We start from the raw sequence: 16,699 nt of genomic DNA on the forward strand, positions 1-16,699 counted from the left end.
AGTACACAGTTTGGACCTGTTGTTATGTTCAAGTAAGTGCAACATGATCAGGCAAGTTGTGAGTCAACTTCCATATCAAATAGAACAATTTAATTAAGAGCAAATGTACGTATAGATTTTTCTTTGTCATCCAGGCTCTGCGAAGCTTAATTTAAAGTCAGTCTGCAAAGCCGCCCTGCGAAGCTTAATTCAAAGTCAGTAAAAAGCAGGAGGAGGGAAAAATCAATCAACCCTCCTGTGAGGAAAAAAGAGGAAGCGGAGCTCACCGGTGGATGCTGAGGTGTCATATGCATTAGCAGCAAGGCTGATTCTTAATTGATGTCATTTGTGTTTCAACTTATTTTGGAGTTGTACTGATGTGCAGCTCACTGCACCTTAAGAATACATTTCTCTTGCAGCATCACATAATATTTTTGGTCAGTTCTTCACCTCTACTTTTTCAAGGAACCACGCCTTTAGCAAGAACCTGGTGACTTTTTTTTTCACAGGCCTCCTTCAGTTGGTTGATAAACATGTCTCCCTCTGTGTTGCATAAGCCTTTTATCCCCTCTGTTCCACTCTGGAGTGTTTCGGTACAACTTGAATTTCAGGTTGCTTGGGGAAAACCATCTCATTTATTATGCATAGAGAGAGCGCAGTGTACTTCTTACAGCCCTGCTGAGATAGACAGAGAGACAGGAAAAAGTGAGCGCAAAAAACAGAGCAAGGGAGAAAGAACTAGACAGAAAAGGACCGACTACCAGTGTTATCTCGGTTTGGTCTTGCATACAATGCCAGCCTCTCCATCTACTTCCTGCTACCTCCTTGTTTCTCTGCCTTAGAGGTGCTTACTGTAACCTAGGAAAGCTGTGCTTGCCTTCATAGATGAAGAGGCTACTGTAAAAAGGAGCATGTTACGTTGACATGATCATAATCATAAATAAATAGGTTTCATTGCATAATGTGTCAGAAAATGATTTCTGCAATGCCTTACTTGTTGCAGAGTCTAACATCACACGAGTAGTGCAAGCTGCAATAAGGGTGGGGAGGCTGACAAGTGAGCATAGCACAATCTTTATGGCAGCACAAGATGGTTGTAGAGTTAAAATATTTGCAAATGTTTTTTTCTGTTTTTAAAAAACAGGTTAAGGGGTGACCTCAGAAAGTGTAGTATGGAAGAAACTCGCCTTGTAGGAGCTGTAAAGCTGTGAAGAATCAGAAATGGAATTATTAGTAAGTTTTGTCATCTCAGTCAAACAGTGCAAAAAACAGCGGATACTTCTGATGGAACATTGATTGAACATCTGATTGAACATTGCCATTATATTACTTTTTCACTATGCTTAGATTAAGATGGATCTGCACTACATGTTTTTCTAATAACCAATGATTTCTTGTTGGGAAGCAATACCTGTGCCAGAGCTGATTATTTTTTCTAATTTTTAGTAAGTGTACACTGTCCACTAATTAGCTTATGTAATGGAGTGAAATTTGTACATTTAGTGCTCACAGTTTCTTCAACAAGACAGCTGTGTCCCAAGGACATTCATCATGATTTTGTAACCATTCCTGTTTGAGGATGTCATGTTCTTCAACATAAAAACATGGCGATGACTAACAAACCTTAATTAAGCTGAACTATCTTCCACTTATTGACTTTATTCAAGAGTAAATTTGGTCACTAATGTATGAAATATAGTCATTTTGAACACAGGTACAGTACAGTCAGGCACACACAGTTTGAAACTATGAAAGACTTTTGCTCTCTCACATCACATTTCATTTATTTGACGTTAAAAAAAACAAACAAAGCTGTTTCTTTCTTCAGAACTCTGTTTGTCTACTTTTATACTCCAGTAAAATATATAATAATTGTAATATTATATAACTTCCACATTTAACATTGTTGTATTATGTCCAATATATGGACAAAGGCAGTTTTTTAAAAAAATAATTAAATATTTTGTTCCCCAAGCTGGAATGAATATCTGTGTGATCAACCAGCTGTAACCATGGAGGCCTTTATGGAGACGCTTGGACACTTTTGGAAGTGCTTAATTTTCTCCTGACACATCCTGACACCTTGGGCCCATTTTTCAAGGGGTATTATGAGCACTGCTTACATGCAATTAGTGTCGCATGTCAAATGACCATCTGGGCCTGTTTCACATAATTTAAAGTCCAACAGGGCTCTTATATACTCATGCATAGGTCACAAGTAGTATGGCATTTGTCTTGATTGATGAAACATGTTTTTATATATTACAGATTTGGTTAAACGAGCTTTTGTAGCACATTTCATTATGTATGTTTGCATTAGGAGAGTGAGAAACCAGGACTGAAAAAGGAACCTTCCAATTGAACAGGCCTACAAGGGCTGATAAAGCTATTGTTTGCTCACCCTGCTACTCTGCTCCTGCAGCAAGTCCTCCGTATTCAAAAAATGAAAAAATAAAGCTGTTTATCCGAGACATCTGGAACAACACACTAAAGAGCCTTTTGGTGTGATGTGACTATCTGCAAGATAGTGCCTTCGAACCATTACAGCTCACTGATGAAAAATAAATCAGTTTTACAATGTGACAGCACCATTACGGTTTAGGCACAAAATGATTTGGTTAACTTTAAGGAAAGATTGCGGTTTGGATTACAATAACTGCTCCATCAAGGTTAGGGGATCGTTGTCGTGATGGTTAAAATAATAAACACATGGTTACAGTTAGGAAATGATTCACTTGTTTATAACGTCAAAGAAACCTTGACAGTCTGAGCGAGAACAACCTATTAATAAAAAACACTACAATACAATTTCATTTAATTCACAAACTTCTTTTTGTGACTGTGTTCATACAGTTGAGAAAGCAAATGAACAGCAATGAATAAATGTCAGTTTTAGAAACAAGGCGGTGCAACAAGACTCTGTGGAAGAGGACCTGCTCCATATGTAGATATAAAGGCCTCATTCTAAGCTAACGAAAAACACAATGGTTCTCAGTTTCAGGTCATTATGCACTAATGAAAACATAACTATGGATTTTACTCTATTTCTGCCAAAATCCCCCTAAATCCTACACACTTTGTCCCAGTAAGCCATGTCGACAAGTGAGGATGCACAATACCAGAGCCCTGGAGCTGAACATGGAAGGCAGCTGTCATTAATATTATTAATCCCAACTGTGCTTTTCCTGCTTTGACAATTCAAAATGTCTGTTTTGAAAAGGATCTATGTGCATATCCACATCACCTCAAAATCAATTTAGTACAATTGATATAAAGTAATTAAAAAACATAGGCCTATGCTATCTTTACACAATGTTCCTTTTTTCAAACGTTCTCTGTAGTTCATCATAGGGATCTCTTTTGTACCTCTTCAATAGAATAGGTTGTGAATCCAGTCCAGTTGCCTCTAGTGCTGCTGTACCGCATCATTAATTTCTCATTAAAGCGGTTTGTTATAATATACTCTATATATCTTCCAAACTTGGATCCTTGAATGTACAACATTCCCTGTATTGTGAATAGCAGTCTTCTGAGAGAACTGTAATTGAACTGCTGCATTCACATGGAAGAAAAATGTTACTCACCTGGACCGAACGGGGAGAAAACTACACAAAAAAAATAAAATCGTAAATGTGCATGTTTTCCCACGAGTAGGGAACGACGGGAAAAAAGCTGCTCTGATGTGCAGCGTTTATGTGTTCACAGATACACGGAAACAAACTCAGTTGAAACTCCCTCTGTCAGTTACAATAATTATAGTGATGAATACGGATTATTAGTAGTATTAATGATTATACACTGTTGCTATTCTATGTATGATTTATGTATCAAAAAGGAATTATGTGGTTTAGGGTATTTCTCTGTAATACCAAATACAGTTGACACAGTTGACATTGTACTGGAGAGCAGTCTGTGACATAAAGAGGTCTTACAATATTTTAGATCAACTATGGATCAGAGAGGCATGGTTGATCAATAAACATGGAAATGTACAATAATCTGAGCAGCAGAAATAAAAGCAAGAATATTTTTCTCAAGGTTATGAAAGGACGGAAAGCAATTGATTTTGGAAACTGTGTGGCTAAAAAATTTATTTATCAATTAACGTAAAAGGACAGCTAACTAAGCCTGTTGGTGAAGGTGATTTCAGGGAATTTGACAAAATGGAAAAACTTAGACACTCATTTAGCAGAAGGAAATGACATGTCACCCAACACTAGATGTGCTTGAGATAAAAGGACCACACCTGTTGATTTGCAATGTGCTTATGTCATTACTGCCAAACCTTTTCCAAAATATCTTCCAGTCAGCGGCTGGTTTATTTTCATGCAAACATTTTCAGAAATGTTAAATTAAATGGTTATACAAGAAAAGCTATACAACTAAATTTTATTTTTTTTAAATAGTGTCAACATGGCTCCAGTTAAAAACATAATGATTGCAATGACAATATGTTATTAAGGTGTATTATATTTATAATCATTATAATTTCGATTAAAAGATTTGACTATTCAGAGCAGGTTACGCAGTATGGGTGCAGCTCAGTGAGGTGATCTGAAACAAGAACCCACTGTATCTATGTTTTGTTGGGAATTATTTCACACTAAAGATGTGTTTGCATGCTCAAAGTGCAAATGCAAACGATTACGAGTGAATCAGAAGCACTCAGAATGTAATCAGGTATAAATGGGATGTTTGATCAATTAAAGCTCTAATGGAAGTGGAGATGAACTGGACAGACACACTGAGCCTTTAGTGTATGGATCAGCATTAAGTAGCTGCTAGATTCAACATTAGTACCAAGCTTATGTGTTTGTGTGTATGTGTGTGAGATACACTGATTGAGCTTTTCCCTCTGCTGAAATCTGTACCAATGTACTTTTTCCACTAAGGTTTAGAAAATATTCTCTCCTTTAAGATCAGCTGTGCTTTACTTATGATTGTGAGTGCAATTATTCGGTCTATTGATCACGAGACGAGGACGACGCCAAAACCTTACGAAGCTTAAATTCAAAACAATCGCCGAATGTGGAATTGTGAGGTGTTTTTCCACATCACACTGAACAAATGTCTGGCACTTCACATTCGCAACCTTGACAGCCAGCAGGGAACAAAAAGGGAAGCTAGCGGCACTTAACTCTTACTTGAAGCATCTAATGTAGTGTTGTTCAAGGTGTGCAGACTCTCTGTTGGAAGTGTGCGTCGACTAAAGGCTCTAGAGAGAGAAAATCCATCGTGGTACACTAAAGTAATTTAATAATAGCTGATTGCATATTCGTGACGTTTAAAAGAAATCAAGTCGGCTGAAGAGAGTCGACTGTATGCTGAATGGGAGAAATATGGGAGACAAATATGTAGAGTGGTTGTTAGGTTTAACGCACAACAGCTGCAGAAAGGTTTTACAGCACTCTCTCAAATGCATATATGCACACATGCGCCCACACAGACACTCAACCAGGCTCACTCACATAACCATCACAGGCAGTCAACCAATGATATTTTACGTTGAGGTCAGTGTCCATGACCTCTGTGCCAGAAATAGTGTATGTCAATTAAATGCCTCCGAAACTGACTAATGTGTGTATGCGTGTACAAAAAACTGTATGTGAATGCAATGGTTGAGAGGGACTACATTTGACCTTATGAGCACAGAGGGATTTTGAACACAAGGTCACACATGACGAATGAACTTTGAGGCACAGATATATTTGCGATGAGCAGAGATGGGGAAAAAATATAATAGTGCTGAAAACACCTTGTGGAAAAGTCTCATCACTGCAATTAAATAGCAATTTGGGGAATAGAGGATAACTTCATATCACTGGGATCTGCTGACAAAAACAACACCAGACGCCAGAGGGAGAGAGAAGAGGATCCATGCTGCTGGCCACCTGCACCCATGGCACTAACTAGCTACCCAGGAAGGTTGAGTCAGAGAAACCAGACAGGAACAAATAACCAAGAAAAAATATTGTGACAGAATGTTTGTGGAAACATGAAGGGAAGGAGATGCAATGGGAGCAATGCCACAATCACCTCATGTTCCACAACTTAAGAGGGTTTTCATTCCTTTTGAGTGGGTAATTTAAAAATAAATTTTTCATGTAAGAGCTTGTTAAATTACTTTCCTAACTTATACTCTTTGTTCTCATGCTTATTAACACGTAAAAGATGTTCTCCTGGGACGATGTTATTCTCTCTGTCTTAATTAATGAACACTCTCAGTGATTAATCTTTGACACAGGAACCATGAAGAAACATGAGTAGACAGAACTACGGTCTTTACTGGAAGAAGGCTTCCTAGTGTCCACTTCCATACAACAGGACACAACGAGGAGAGTAAGTTCCATATAAAATAAATGGAAATACAAACATTTCTCAATCAGGCTGATAACATTCAGTCCCACAGACGAATGTCATCCTTGTATGTTTCTAAAAGATGTTTGACACACATATTGGAGTCACTCAGAAAGTGGCGAGGAAGTTTTTTGTTTTTCTTAGATCGGATTTCTGATGGTGACTGATGTGTGAACCCGTCTAATTTCTGGGCGTTAAATGTAGAAATCGTATAAACACACAGACTCACACACCAGGACTTCCGTAGAGGTAGACACACACACACACACACACACACACACACGTACTCCGACCATCTGGTGTGGTTGGATGAGGTTCCACTGTGCACTGAACCTCTTTCTACATAGTCACTGGTCCGTTTTTAAACAGCTGCTCACCAGATTTCAGGTCTTTCAAAACACGTTAAGAACCATTACAGGTGCTAGACTATCTTAATTAAAACAGCTAATTTTAAAACATGCTATTAATTGTGTGCCCTTTAGCGAACTCTCATCTTCTCTTATTTCTAAGGAAAACCAAATGGCTGTGTGGGTCATTTGGATTCTAATCAATACACAAACACAAACAGAAACCTTGACACACGAGCACACTCCACACATACAGACGGCCACTTCATCATCAAACAGATTTCTAATAAGTTGTGCACTGCTGATGTTCCTATAGCAACCAGGGACACATGTACCTGTTATTCGAATATGCAAACTGTCGTGTGTGTGTGTGTGTGTGTGTGTGTCAGGATCAATACTATAAACTCCCAATATGCCGTCTCTACTCTGAAGACTTCACAATTTACAGAGGGTCGCCTTACTGTGGAGCAGCCCTTTGAAATGCTGATAAGGTTAATGGCACAAACGGAGACAGCCATACGTTACATGTGATTGGTATTGTGTGTTGGTGATGACCAGGTGGGGACTTGATTGGGTTTATGCCAATGGAGTACGGAGTGAACGTCTCCTAATTACCCTTTGAAAGTGAACCCTTTCAAAAGGATCAGATGATAATTATGCAACTCATTGGCAGAATAGGTTGAATCTCTTGCTTTGATTTGCTGGCGGACACACACACACACACACACACACACACACACACCCATACTTGTGCCCCACCCCCACCAGAATAAGCTACAATGATTAATGTCTGAATCTGTGTGAATTCACAGGGTGGAAAAGAATAATGTGCACACGCAGAGTTGAGAGTCCAAATTAAAATCTAATCATGATTTTTTTCTGGGTTTGTGAACTCTGAAACTTCAGGAATTATGCTTCTCCGGGCTGCACATAATAAACATACACCGGTGTTGTTCTTACACTTTCACATATGTGTGTCTCTTGTACAGATTGGGGGTATAACATATGTGTCAACTAGGAGGCAGTGTCATATTTATATCAATACAAATGGACAGGACGGTGACAAGACGGGCAATGACATTAAGTGCCTTGAAAAATAATTTTCCTGTGCTCTTCTAGAAGAGCACCTGAGGCAGAACAACAATGCTCAAATCTACGTCCAAACTCTGAAAAAAAAACAAAAAAATACAGACCAGGATGTTGGATCGATCAATCAGCTTGCTCGATGCTCAGGTCTGAACTACAGCTTGAGATTTGGGAGGTATGTGTGTTGTATTCTCTGCCAGCCTCTGCATCCTACAGCTACCCATAACACCCTCCTCTATCTGAGAAGGAGCGCAGGTTCAGTTTAAGAACGTGCACATTTGGCAGATTTAATTCCTGCTTTACCATAAGATTGAAGGCTGAATATGAGACTGAATTACTTGTTAATATGGATGTTTTCTTAAAGTGATTGATTCTAAGTTTTTTATAAGTATAAGTCAGCGTAATTCTGAATGCAGCAAATGACTGATCCACGTCTCTCCCCATTATCATATGAGTCTGATCACATATACAATCCATCACCAATCAGAGTGCACAATGCGTCCTGATACATTGTAATCACATTATAGTGTGGCATGCCCAGCTGCTCCCTTTCTCATGCAGCATCTCTCCTAACACCTGTCCCATAACTCTACTGACACATTCACAATGTGTCAGCACAGCTTCTATTCTCAGTAGCCATTGTTTGTCCTTGTTTAGACAGGATGTTGACAGTAAGTAAGGTTTAGGGGGACAGGAAGAGAGGAGGTGGTGTGCGGGCAGAAATGGAGGGACATGCGATGAACAGTTTCCTGTCCTGATAAGGTGAATGATATTAGCTTCTTGTTAAACTGGTGGGGGAGCAGCCTGCTGTGTGGCAAACGCAAACACACCTTTTTCGCGGCAGTGTGGTAGTCACAAAACATTCAAATCGAATCGACTATTTCATGTGCGCAACAACTAATGAAAAAGAACAGATACACTTTACTCCTTTGTCCATCGCTACTAACTCAGGTTATGTGGACAAGCTTTATTATTTATTTCGAATTCAAGTCAGGATCCAACTATGTAAGCAAGGAGTTGTTGTAATCCTAAAAAGAAGCGTAGCGAGTGTTTGAAGCCCATGTCTGAGTTCTTACTGTCCGAGTATAAATCCTAATTCTTTTCACTTCAAATTCTAACTGTTCAGGAATTATAAAAACAAAATGTTTCTATTGACAAGGAAGTTGACATTCACTTCAATAAACCATTCATCATTTGATTTATTCTTGAGGGAGTCAGAGAACCCCAGCATTTCACACGCTGGTTTTCCAAACTTTCAACAGATGCAACTAATGTCTTCAAATTCAGTCCTCTACAACGTATCACTGATTTATTTGCTACCTTTAGTTCACATACTTATTACTGTAACCAGGACGATGATTTAAATCTGTAATATAATCAAACCTTAACCATAGCATTGGCACATCATAGAACAGTGATTTCTAACAGTTATATAAAAGGCACACACAAATGACAAATGTTCTGCTCTCAAATAAAAAAAAAAAACACTTATGAATCATTCTTGATAGCATGGACAAACTATATAATCTGCCCTTTAAATTGGAGGATATGTCAGTATAACTTTGTAGCAATGTGTAGTGCTAGCAGGATGTGACATTCTTGTTTATAAAGGAAATACTGATGAAAGAAAGGATCTTAGCAAACCGAGCAGATCAGATCTCACTTTGCCTCTTTTCCAGCAGCATTCTGCTGGTACACATTCCAACAGACACTGCAAAATAAATAATATATCACTGAGGCAGGTATTCCTTGGAATTAAAGCGAAGTACCCACAGGTTATTAGGAAGTGTGTGCCTGCGGTGTGTATGTGTGTGCAGAGGACCATTAAAAATGTGTCATTGCTCTCTGTAACCCCACAGGGCTTCTCTGTTTGAAGCCCAGCGCTGCAATGAGCGAGTTTCAAACACATTGCCAGAGGCAGCAGCAACAGGGCACCACAGATGTAAAGCTTTGGTAAGACACAGTCTGTGGGCGGAGTTACTGGCTCAGGTTTAAGTCCATGTTCAAGTAAATGTATCTCAGATTAATTGATACTAGGTAAGAAAGGGCTGTCTTTCATTTACTGCAAAAACTAAAATAATAAAGAATAATCCAATATCTTGGTACAAATATTTCCCCGTTAACTCAGTTACATTTCAAGGGTCCTTAAAGTTCCACCCTCTCTCGGTTTGTGCTGAGCCCTCTCTTTTTCTACAGTAGTTGCACAGGACTACTACTTGCGTTTGTGATTGACCATGTGCCTTTAAATCAATAAACACGCACTATGTTTACTGTATTCCAGTCAGAATTAAAGGCTATACCATGCCTGACTGGGTTAATCATGTGCTTAAATTCTTCGCCCCCCCCTCAGCACATTATTGTTTCTCACCTGTCCACTAGTCACTCCGGTTCCCACAACCTCTAGTCACCTGACCAACTGTTCCTGCACAACTGCTCTTAATTTAGTCTTTAGCTCTCCACTATAAATAGGAAGCTGTTGACCCTGGATGTTTATCAGATCATTAATGTTGCTACGTAGGCATTGCAGTCGGGCCTTTTCTGCTCGTCTGTCCCAGTACCAGTAACCTTGCCACATATTCTTCCTTAACAAACTTTAATCTGCCCGCCTTATCTCAGGGCAGGAAATATACCACGGTGAAACGGCTAGTGCTCTGGATGCCCTGGAATGTGGCTGTAATGCCCTGCCTACAATTATCATACAATTTCCCAGTCTGGGATCAAAAAGTACATGTATCTATCTATCTATCTGTGGATTTCCTCATTTAAAACTACATCTAGCGCAGCAAATAAACAAGCAGCGAGTGCAGCATGAAATTTCTCCCACTCTCGCAAAACGGAAAGAATATAGAATATAATTATATAATTAAACTAGGGGGGGGGCATTGATAACTGCTAAGCTAAGTAACTAAACAGATCTGTGCTACATTTAGTGAGGCCCATCATCATTAAAAGAACGCAGCCGGAGGTATAGTTAAACATAGGACACACCGAGCAAGAGAGAGCAGGAGAGGGAGAAAAAAGGAAAGAGCTTGAGCAGAAGTGGTGAGAGTTTAAATGCTTAAATAAAGAATAATTAATTAGGTTGAGAAAGCAAAAACAACCAGTAAGCGTCAGTCAGCATGCAATTACGTCATAAGACATTTTGAATTTTATTGATATTACTATATATTATGTTTAGATTTATTTACCATTGGTTTTGGCCTTGGTGCCCTACATGTTGGTCAGAATACGACACACAGCCTGTGATTCTGGATTAGATGTTACTGTCTTTTAAATCTGTAGGGTTCTCTTCAGTTGTCTAGTTGAAAAACCTTGGCATGTGAAGAGAAAAATGTCTGCAGGTTAAATGTGAAGAGAGAGTCTGAGAGAGAAACAGATTTTCAAGGAGGAGTCAGACAGATCAAAAATATAAACCCAGCGTGTGCAGACATGAAGAACGTGTACTCCAGCTCTCAGTCTGCTACATAACATCTCTGTGGTGACTTGCCACTGCTTCACTAATTCAGAGCACTAAAATCTGAATCCCCCAAGTCCCCAATCTCATCCGAGGATCACAAAACATGCAATCACAAACAGTGATGTAGCCCGTTCGCATTATTATTAAGGAGCCTGAGGATAAACCTTACTAATTGCCCTCAGTTGCCCACTGGTCCCATAAAGATTAGGCCCATTGACCACAATTGAATGCACTGATGAATGTAATGCCATCCCAAAATAATCCATTACAGTGAAAACAGCAGCAGCCAGACTTAGGGGAAAGTCGGAGAAAGCAGAGAATTAACTTTAATAGAGAAGCCAGAGACAAAGTGTGTGAGCCCAACCTCAAAAACACCACCAGGGTTTCAATTTTCCACACAGTGAGTACTCTCCTATGAGCCAGCAGGCAGGCAGCTGGATAACCACAGACATCAGTCAAATGGAAGCAATTCAAGTAACGGTATACGGGTAGAGAAGTCACTGATCAGTAACGACCAGTGGTGGAACATAACAAAGCCATATGGCTGCTGCTAAAAGACATACATAAACGGCACACTGAGTATAAGTCATTGAATGCAATCCAACAGAGGAATCAACAAAGCAGTGGTTTTCTTAAGCTCCATCCATCGTCATTCGATGTTTAAATCTCCAAAGCAAAACTCCACATCGGTGCTTGTTGAACACAAATATCTGAAACAGTTGAGTGAAAAGTATTAAATGAATAATGTCTGGACTGATGGTCTTCTGCATCATGCAGAGGCAGCATCAGATGTGGTCGTCGAGGTTTTTAATGATGATCTAAAGCCGATCTGATAAGAAACTCCAACACAAGCACTGACAGAACGTGGAGCCAAGTTCCATTTTACTGACTTAGGCAGGTAATTGAAACTACTGCCCTCAGTGAACGATGAAGTGGACATTCAGGGCGAGTGTCTTTTAAGAGAGGGAGGAGGATGGTCATGTCCCCTCAGCCAGAGTTCCAAAACTCATTACGCAGGTGCTGATCAAGCAAGCGGTGACGATAATTCAACTTCTGCTCAGGTGCAGAAAAGACACTCTCTATTCTTTAACCAGTGGATCATTAATTAATTGCAGAGGAAATTGCAGTGTAATCAGTGAGGCAGTGAAAGCTCTGCTCAGTGTAGTCTGAAAATAAATAAATCAGAAGGAGTCTTCCATAGCTGTACAGTATGTTAGATTTGCATACTGCAGGTATCGTTTCACAATAACTCCCAATGGGGAAAGTTTGCAGTGTATGTGCTATGAGACACAATATTTTGACGGTCGGACCTGCACAGGATCCACCAACCAATGTTATAAAAACCACACATGTTAAATAAAACAGCCAAAAACTGAAAGACAGCAACAACCAACAAAATGAAATTCAAAAGTCAGATAATTTGTTGCCTTTAAAATGTTAAAAGGTAAAAGGTAAAAGGTTTTTACTAAGTTGCTATTTTTTGTCATTTTAATGACATCAGTCAAGTAAGTAAATTCATCTATGTATTTATTTGCTACATTTTATTTTACAAAGTTAGGAAAGCAATGTTTATGTCATACAGCTTTTTAATTAAACAGTGGTCAGTACTCGCCATCGGCCGATACCCAAAGCCCAGGTATCGATATCTGGACTGAAAGAGTCGGATCGGTGAAACCTTAGTCATATCTTGTTTGTTTAATCAGTACAACAACCAAGGAGGCGGTGACCACAGACTTGCAAAACAATTGCAGTACCCAAAACAAAATCATGCTGACTTAAGCAGACACAGTCACCCAAGGCAGTCAATGACCCTCTCAACTCACATGCATTCTCTCTCTCTCTTTCTCTCTCTCTCTCTCCCTCCCTTTCTCTGGCTCATCCTTTGACATCGGGCAGATCATCTGAGTAAGCATGTTTCTCTCCATCTGGTGTGTGCGAGGCAGGTCACTGTCTGGCTGAGCCACGAGCTCCTAAGGGAGCTAAGGAACAGGTTTCTCCTTTGCCAGAGCGGAGAGTCTCCACTGGGACGTAAACAAGATCTTGGGTCTGGGCATCTGAGTGCGCAGGGACACAAACAAACATATGGAAACCCCGAGAGACTGACCTTACACTGCCTGACTAATGTCACCTTAATCAAAACAGGTGTCTTTCTCCTATGCTGCAGTAGAACATGGAAGGTGTTTAGTATTATCAGCACAAACACTACTTCACACTGCGAGACAGAGCCTTGTATGTCTATGTACACGTCAACCTTTTGGTTTCAAACTCAAAAAACAGGTTTATTTTGACGAACAAAGACGTCCAACACAACCAGAAATAGATGTGACAAATTCTGTGGAGTGACTGATTTCCACAGACTGTTCTCTGGCACATTTTTGTTTTTCTTCTTGTGGCTACAAGATAACTGGCATGATCACAAAGGATGGTTACATTGTGACAGATGGATACATCCTCTGGCCTCTCTCATCCGATCAAAAGGGACAGAAATGTTTTCTGATAAGTGGCAGGTTTGTGAATGTGCACACTGGCATGAAAACACTCAGCTGGAGCACAATGTACTAACAGTAAAACACTTACAGAAAACATTCATTTGTTGACTGATAGATAAAGTAACCCTGAGGACATTCAGTGCCTGCCCCGAGTCTTTAGACCTTAAATTAATCAAACGAACGGTGAGCTGCTAAGCGCTGCATCTCTCAAAAGCATGTCCAATCACAGGTACACTCACATGCACACACACACTTGGCTGAAAAAAAAACAACAATTACAGGAGAAACCTGAACAGAAATGACCTCATCTAAGTTTTAAATGACGGTAAACTGAGTATGAAAACCAAATTCCGCTTCAAAATATTCATATATTTATGTATGTAAGTAAGTATGAATATAACAGTGTAGAGTTAGATGTTGTTCCAACCTGCGCTGTGGCAGCAATATAAATCACACGGACATTTGCATAATATAAACACAAACTTCAGGGCAACAAAATACTCTTTCATTGCATATTATTTGCATGAAGGAAGAGAGTACTGCTGCTATTCTTAGTTACATGTATTTCTGTGATCGCAAGGTCAGCTCAAATGCACTTAAACTCATGCGGAGATCATCATGAAAAGATGTCTCCGATTTGTTTTCGCAGAAGTGCTTCGGCTTAATCGCCATTGGAAGATGAAAGTCTCCTGAAGGGCCCGCTGAAGATCGCTGGTAGTGAAATTCTTTAGCCGTCTAGTCGAGTCTTTGTGCGACGAAGCTGTCCACTTCACTAGCTGGCTCACATTTATCTGAAGAGGTGCTTGTTACTCTCATGCTGCAGTGCCATTCGAGGATATTCTGATTCGTGACTCTTGTGTAAGCAATGCATACAATATAACCAGGACACCAAAGCATTAAATTACTAATTATTCATCGTGAATCCAAAAACAAAATGGATTTTCATGCAATTTTTTCACAGGAACACATAGCAGTATATTTATGTAATTTACACCAGCTGAGATGACAGCACCACTGAAAGACACCGACCACTTAAAAATGTCATTGGTTGCTATTGCTGCATTTAATCAGTATAGAGGTTATTTCCATTCACTTTATTTTTGCATTTATAGAAGCATTTTCTATCTGCAGTCCGCTCTCGTCATTTCCAGTTGAGATGACCGCCTGATTTATGTGTCTTTGTGTGTGCTGGCATGTACTTGCATGCTGCAAAATTTATTACAGATGTTCATTTGTCAAGTCAATGACTGATCAATGGATTACGTTGGGCCCCATCATTATCGTTACAGCAACAGATGTGATAGCCTTTAGCTGGCCGCAGAGGACAGCAGTGTCTTCCATCACCGGTGGAGCGAAGCGCAGCAGAGGAGCCAATCAGCCTCAGGACAAGATGTGATAAAGCAGCATCCTGGTAATTATAAACATGAAACTCACAGAAACTACTAAAGGAAGGGCGATCGAGCAAGATAAGGATCAATGGACTTCAGGGGAGGCTGTTGAAGTCGGCTGTCTAATTAAAAGTACAGATGACCCCAGTCCTCAACCAACCAACACAACAATGGCCTTTGTTTGACTACAGCAAAGGACTGTGCCCTCACAAAGAGCACAGCCTGCTAAGATGCAATTTAATAGCAGTAACTCTATGAGCCGCTATGGCAACACACTCATTCAGAAGTGTAATTACTCCTGGGTTAAATGATGTGTGAAACCTGCATGACAGTTAAACTCAATAAAACACTTCAGCTGGAACATCTGCTGTTTAGGTTCAGGTAACCCTGGAATGAATCACCTGAAGAAGATCTGCCTTTGCACCACGACAGCAAGCGAATGAACACAAATGTGTTACTCCCCTCATAACATCGCATCCCGCCACTGTATGAAAACAGTATAGAAACACAGGTGCCATACATGCAGTTAGTGTCACTCAGTAAAAAGGAGAAACAGGAGAAGGACCGAGCGAAATCACCTAAACAATCACAACTGAGGTGAGCTCTGAGTGTTTGAGAAATATTGCATCTTATTTGTAACGTAAAATGTCAAAGCACAGCAGCATTACTTGATCTTGAGGTCGTTTCAGTGTAACTGTGACCTGAGGGGAACTTCAGCGAGGAGATGCTTCCTACATATCTCACAACACACAAATACTGTGTGTGAAAGTGTCTCTACAAATCAAACAAAAACGTGCACTAAAACTGCATTTTAGCCTATTAGTTGTATAGAACCCGTGCCAATTCCTGCGACCGTGGAGAAATAAAATGCAGAGTGATGTTTGGAAGAGAACAAACAGAAACAGAAGAGGTGAGAGCAGAGGGAGGATTTGCATCCACACTCATTACTCCCAAAGCAGGACTTCTTTGGAACATGAAACAGTGGGCTGAGAGAGCGACAGCAGCAGCTCCATCCCGTGGTGGCTGCAGGACTGCACCTCTGCTGCTGAAGCTCGGGATGTCCTTTGGCGCAAAATGATGAGCGCATCACTGTTAACTTTGCAATAGTCGGTTCCACTGCACAAAACTGCAGCAGGACGCGCTGACCTGCAGCTCTGCGGATGTTAAGTCTTATTTGCGGTGGAAGAACAGGCAACGAGCGGACAGAGCAGCGTGCAAAACATCATGAAAAACCAAGAAAAGTTCACCTACCTCCTCCACTGTGAGAGGCATGCAGATGCGGTACTCCTTCATCAACATGGTACCTGCACAATGGGGATGGCAGCGCAGAGGAAGATGAGGAGGACGGGACGTCTTTGCGCACACCAGGTCTGAAGTACCAGAAGGTCTAAAAAAAAACAACCCTGCTGTAAAATCAGAAGTTGCCCGCTTCTTTTGACTACCTCAGCAGCATCGACGCTGTCTCTGGACAACGTCTGCGGTGTGTAAAGTGTCAAGAAATCACCCCAAACTCCCAAACAAGTCGCCTCCAAGAACCGCAGCCTCAGGCGGCTCCTTGGTCCCGGACAAGGATCGAGCCTTTCGTCGCTCCTCGTC

General features: G+C 40.4%; 1 protein-coding gene across 1 annotated transcript in view; it reads right to left on the reverse strand.

The window, feature by feature from the left end:
• The window catches only part of pitpnc1a (phosphatidylinositol transfer protein cytoplasmic 1a), a 40,810-nt gene extending 24,408 nt beyond the window's left edge, over nt 1-16,402 (reverse strand). Inside the window, exon 1 of the mRNA XM_070847227.1 lies at nt 16,355-16,402. Coding sequence (XP_070703328.1) covers nt 16,355-16,402 — 48 coding nt within the window. The remainder of the gene's footprint in view (nt 1-16,354) is intronic.
• Between the last annotated feature and the right edge of the window lie 297 nt (nt 16,403-16,699).

Source organism: Pempheris klunzingeri, chromosome 17 (assembly GCF_042242105.1).
Source record: "Pempheris klunzingeri isolate RE-2024b chromosome 17, fPemKlu1.hap1, whole genome shotgun sequence".
In the NCBI taxonomy this organism is placed as follows: domain Eukaryota; kingdom Metazoa; phylum Chordata; class Actinopteri; order Acropomatiformes; family Pempheridae; genus Pempheris; species Pempheris klunzingeri.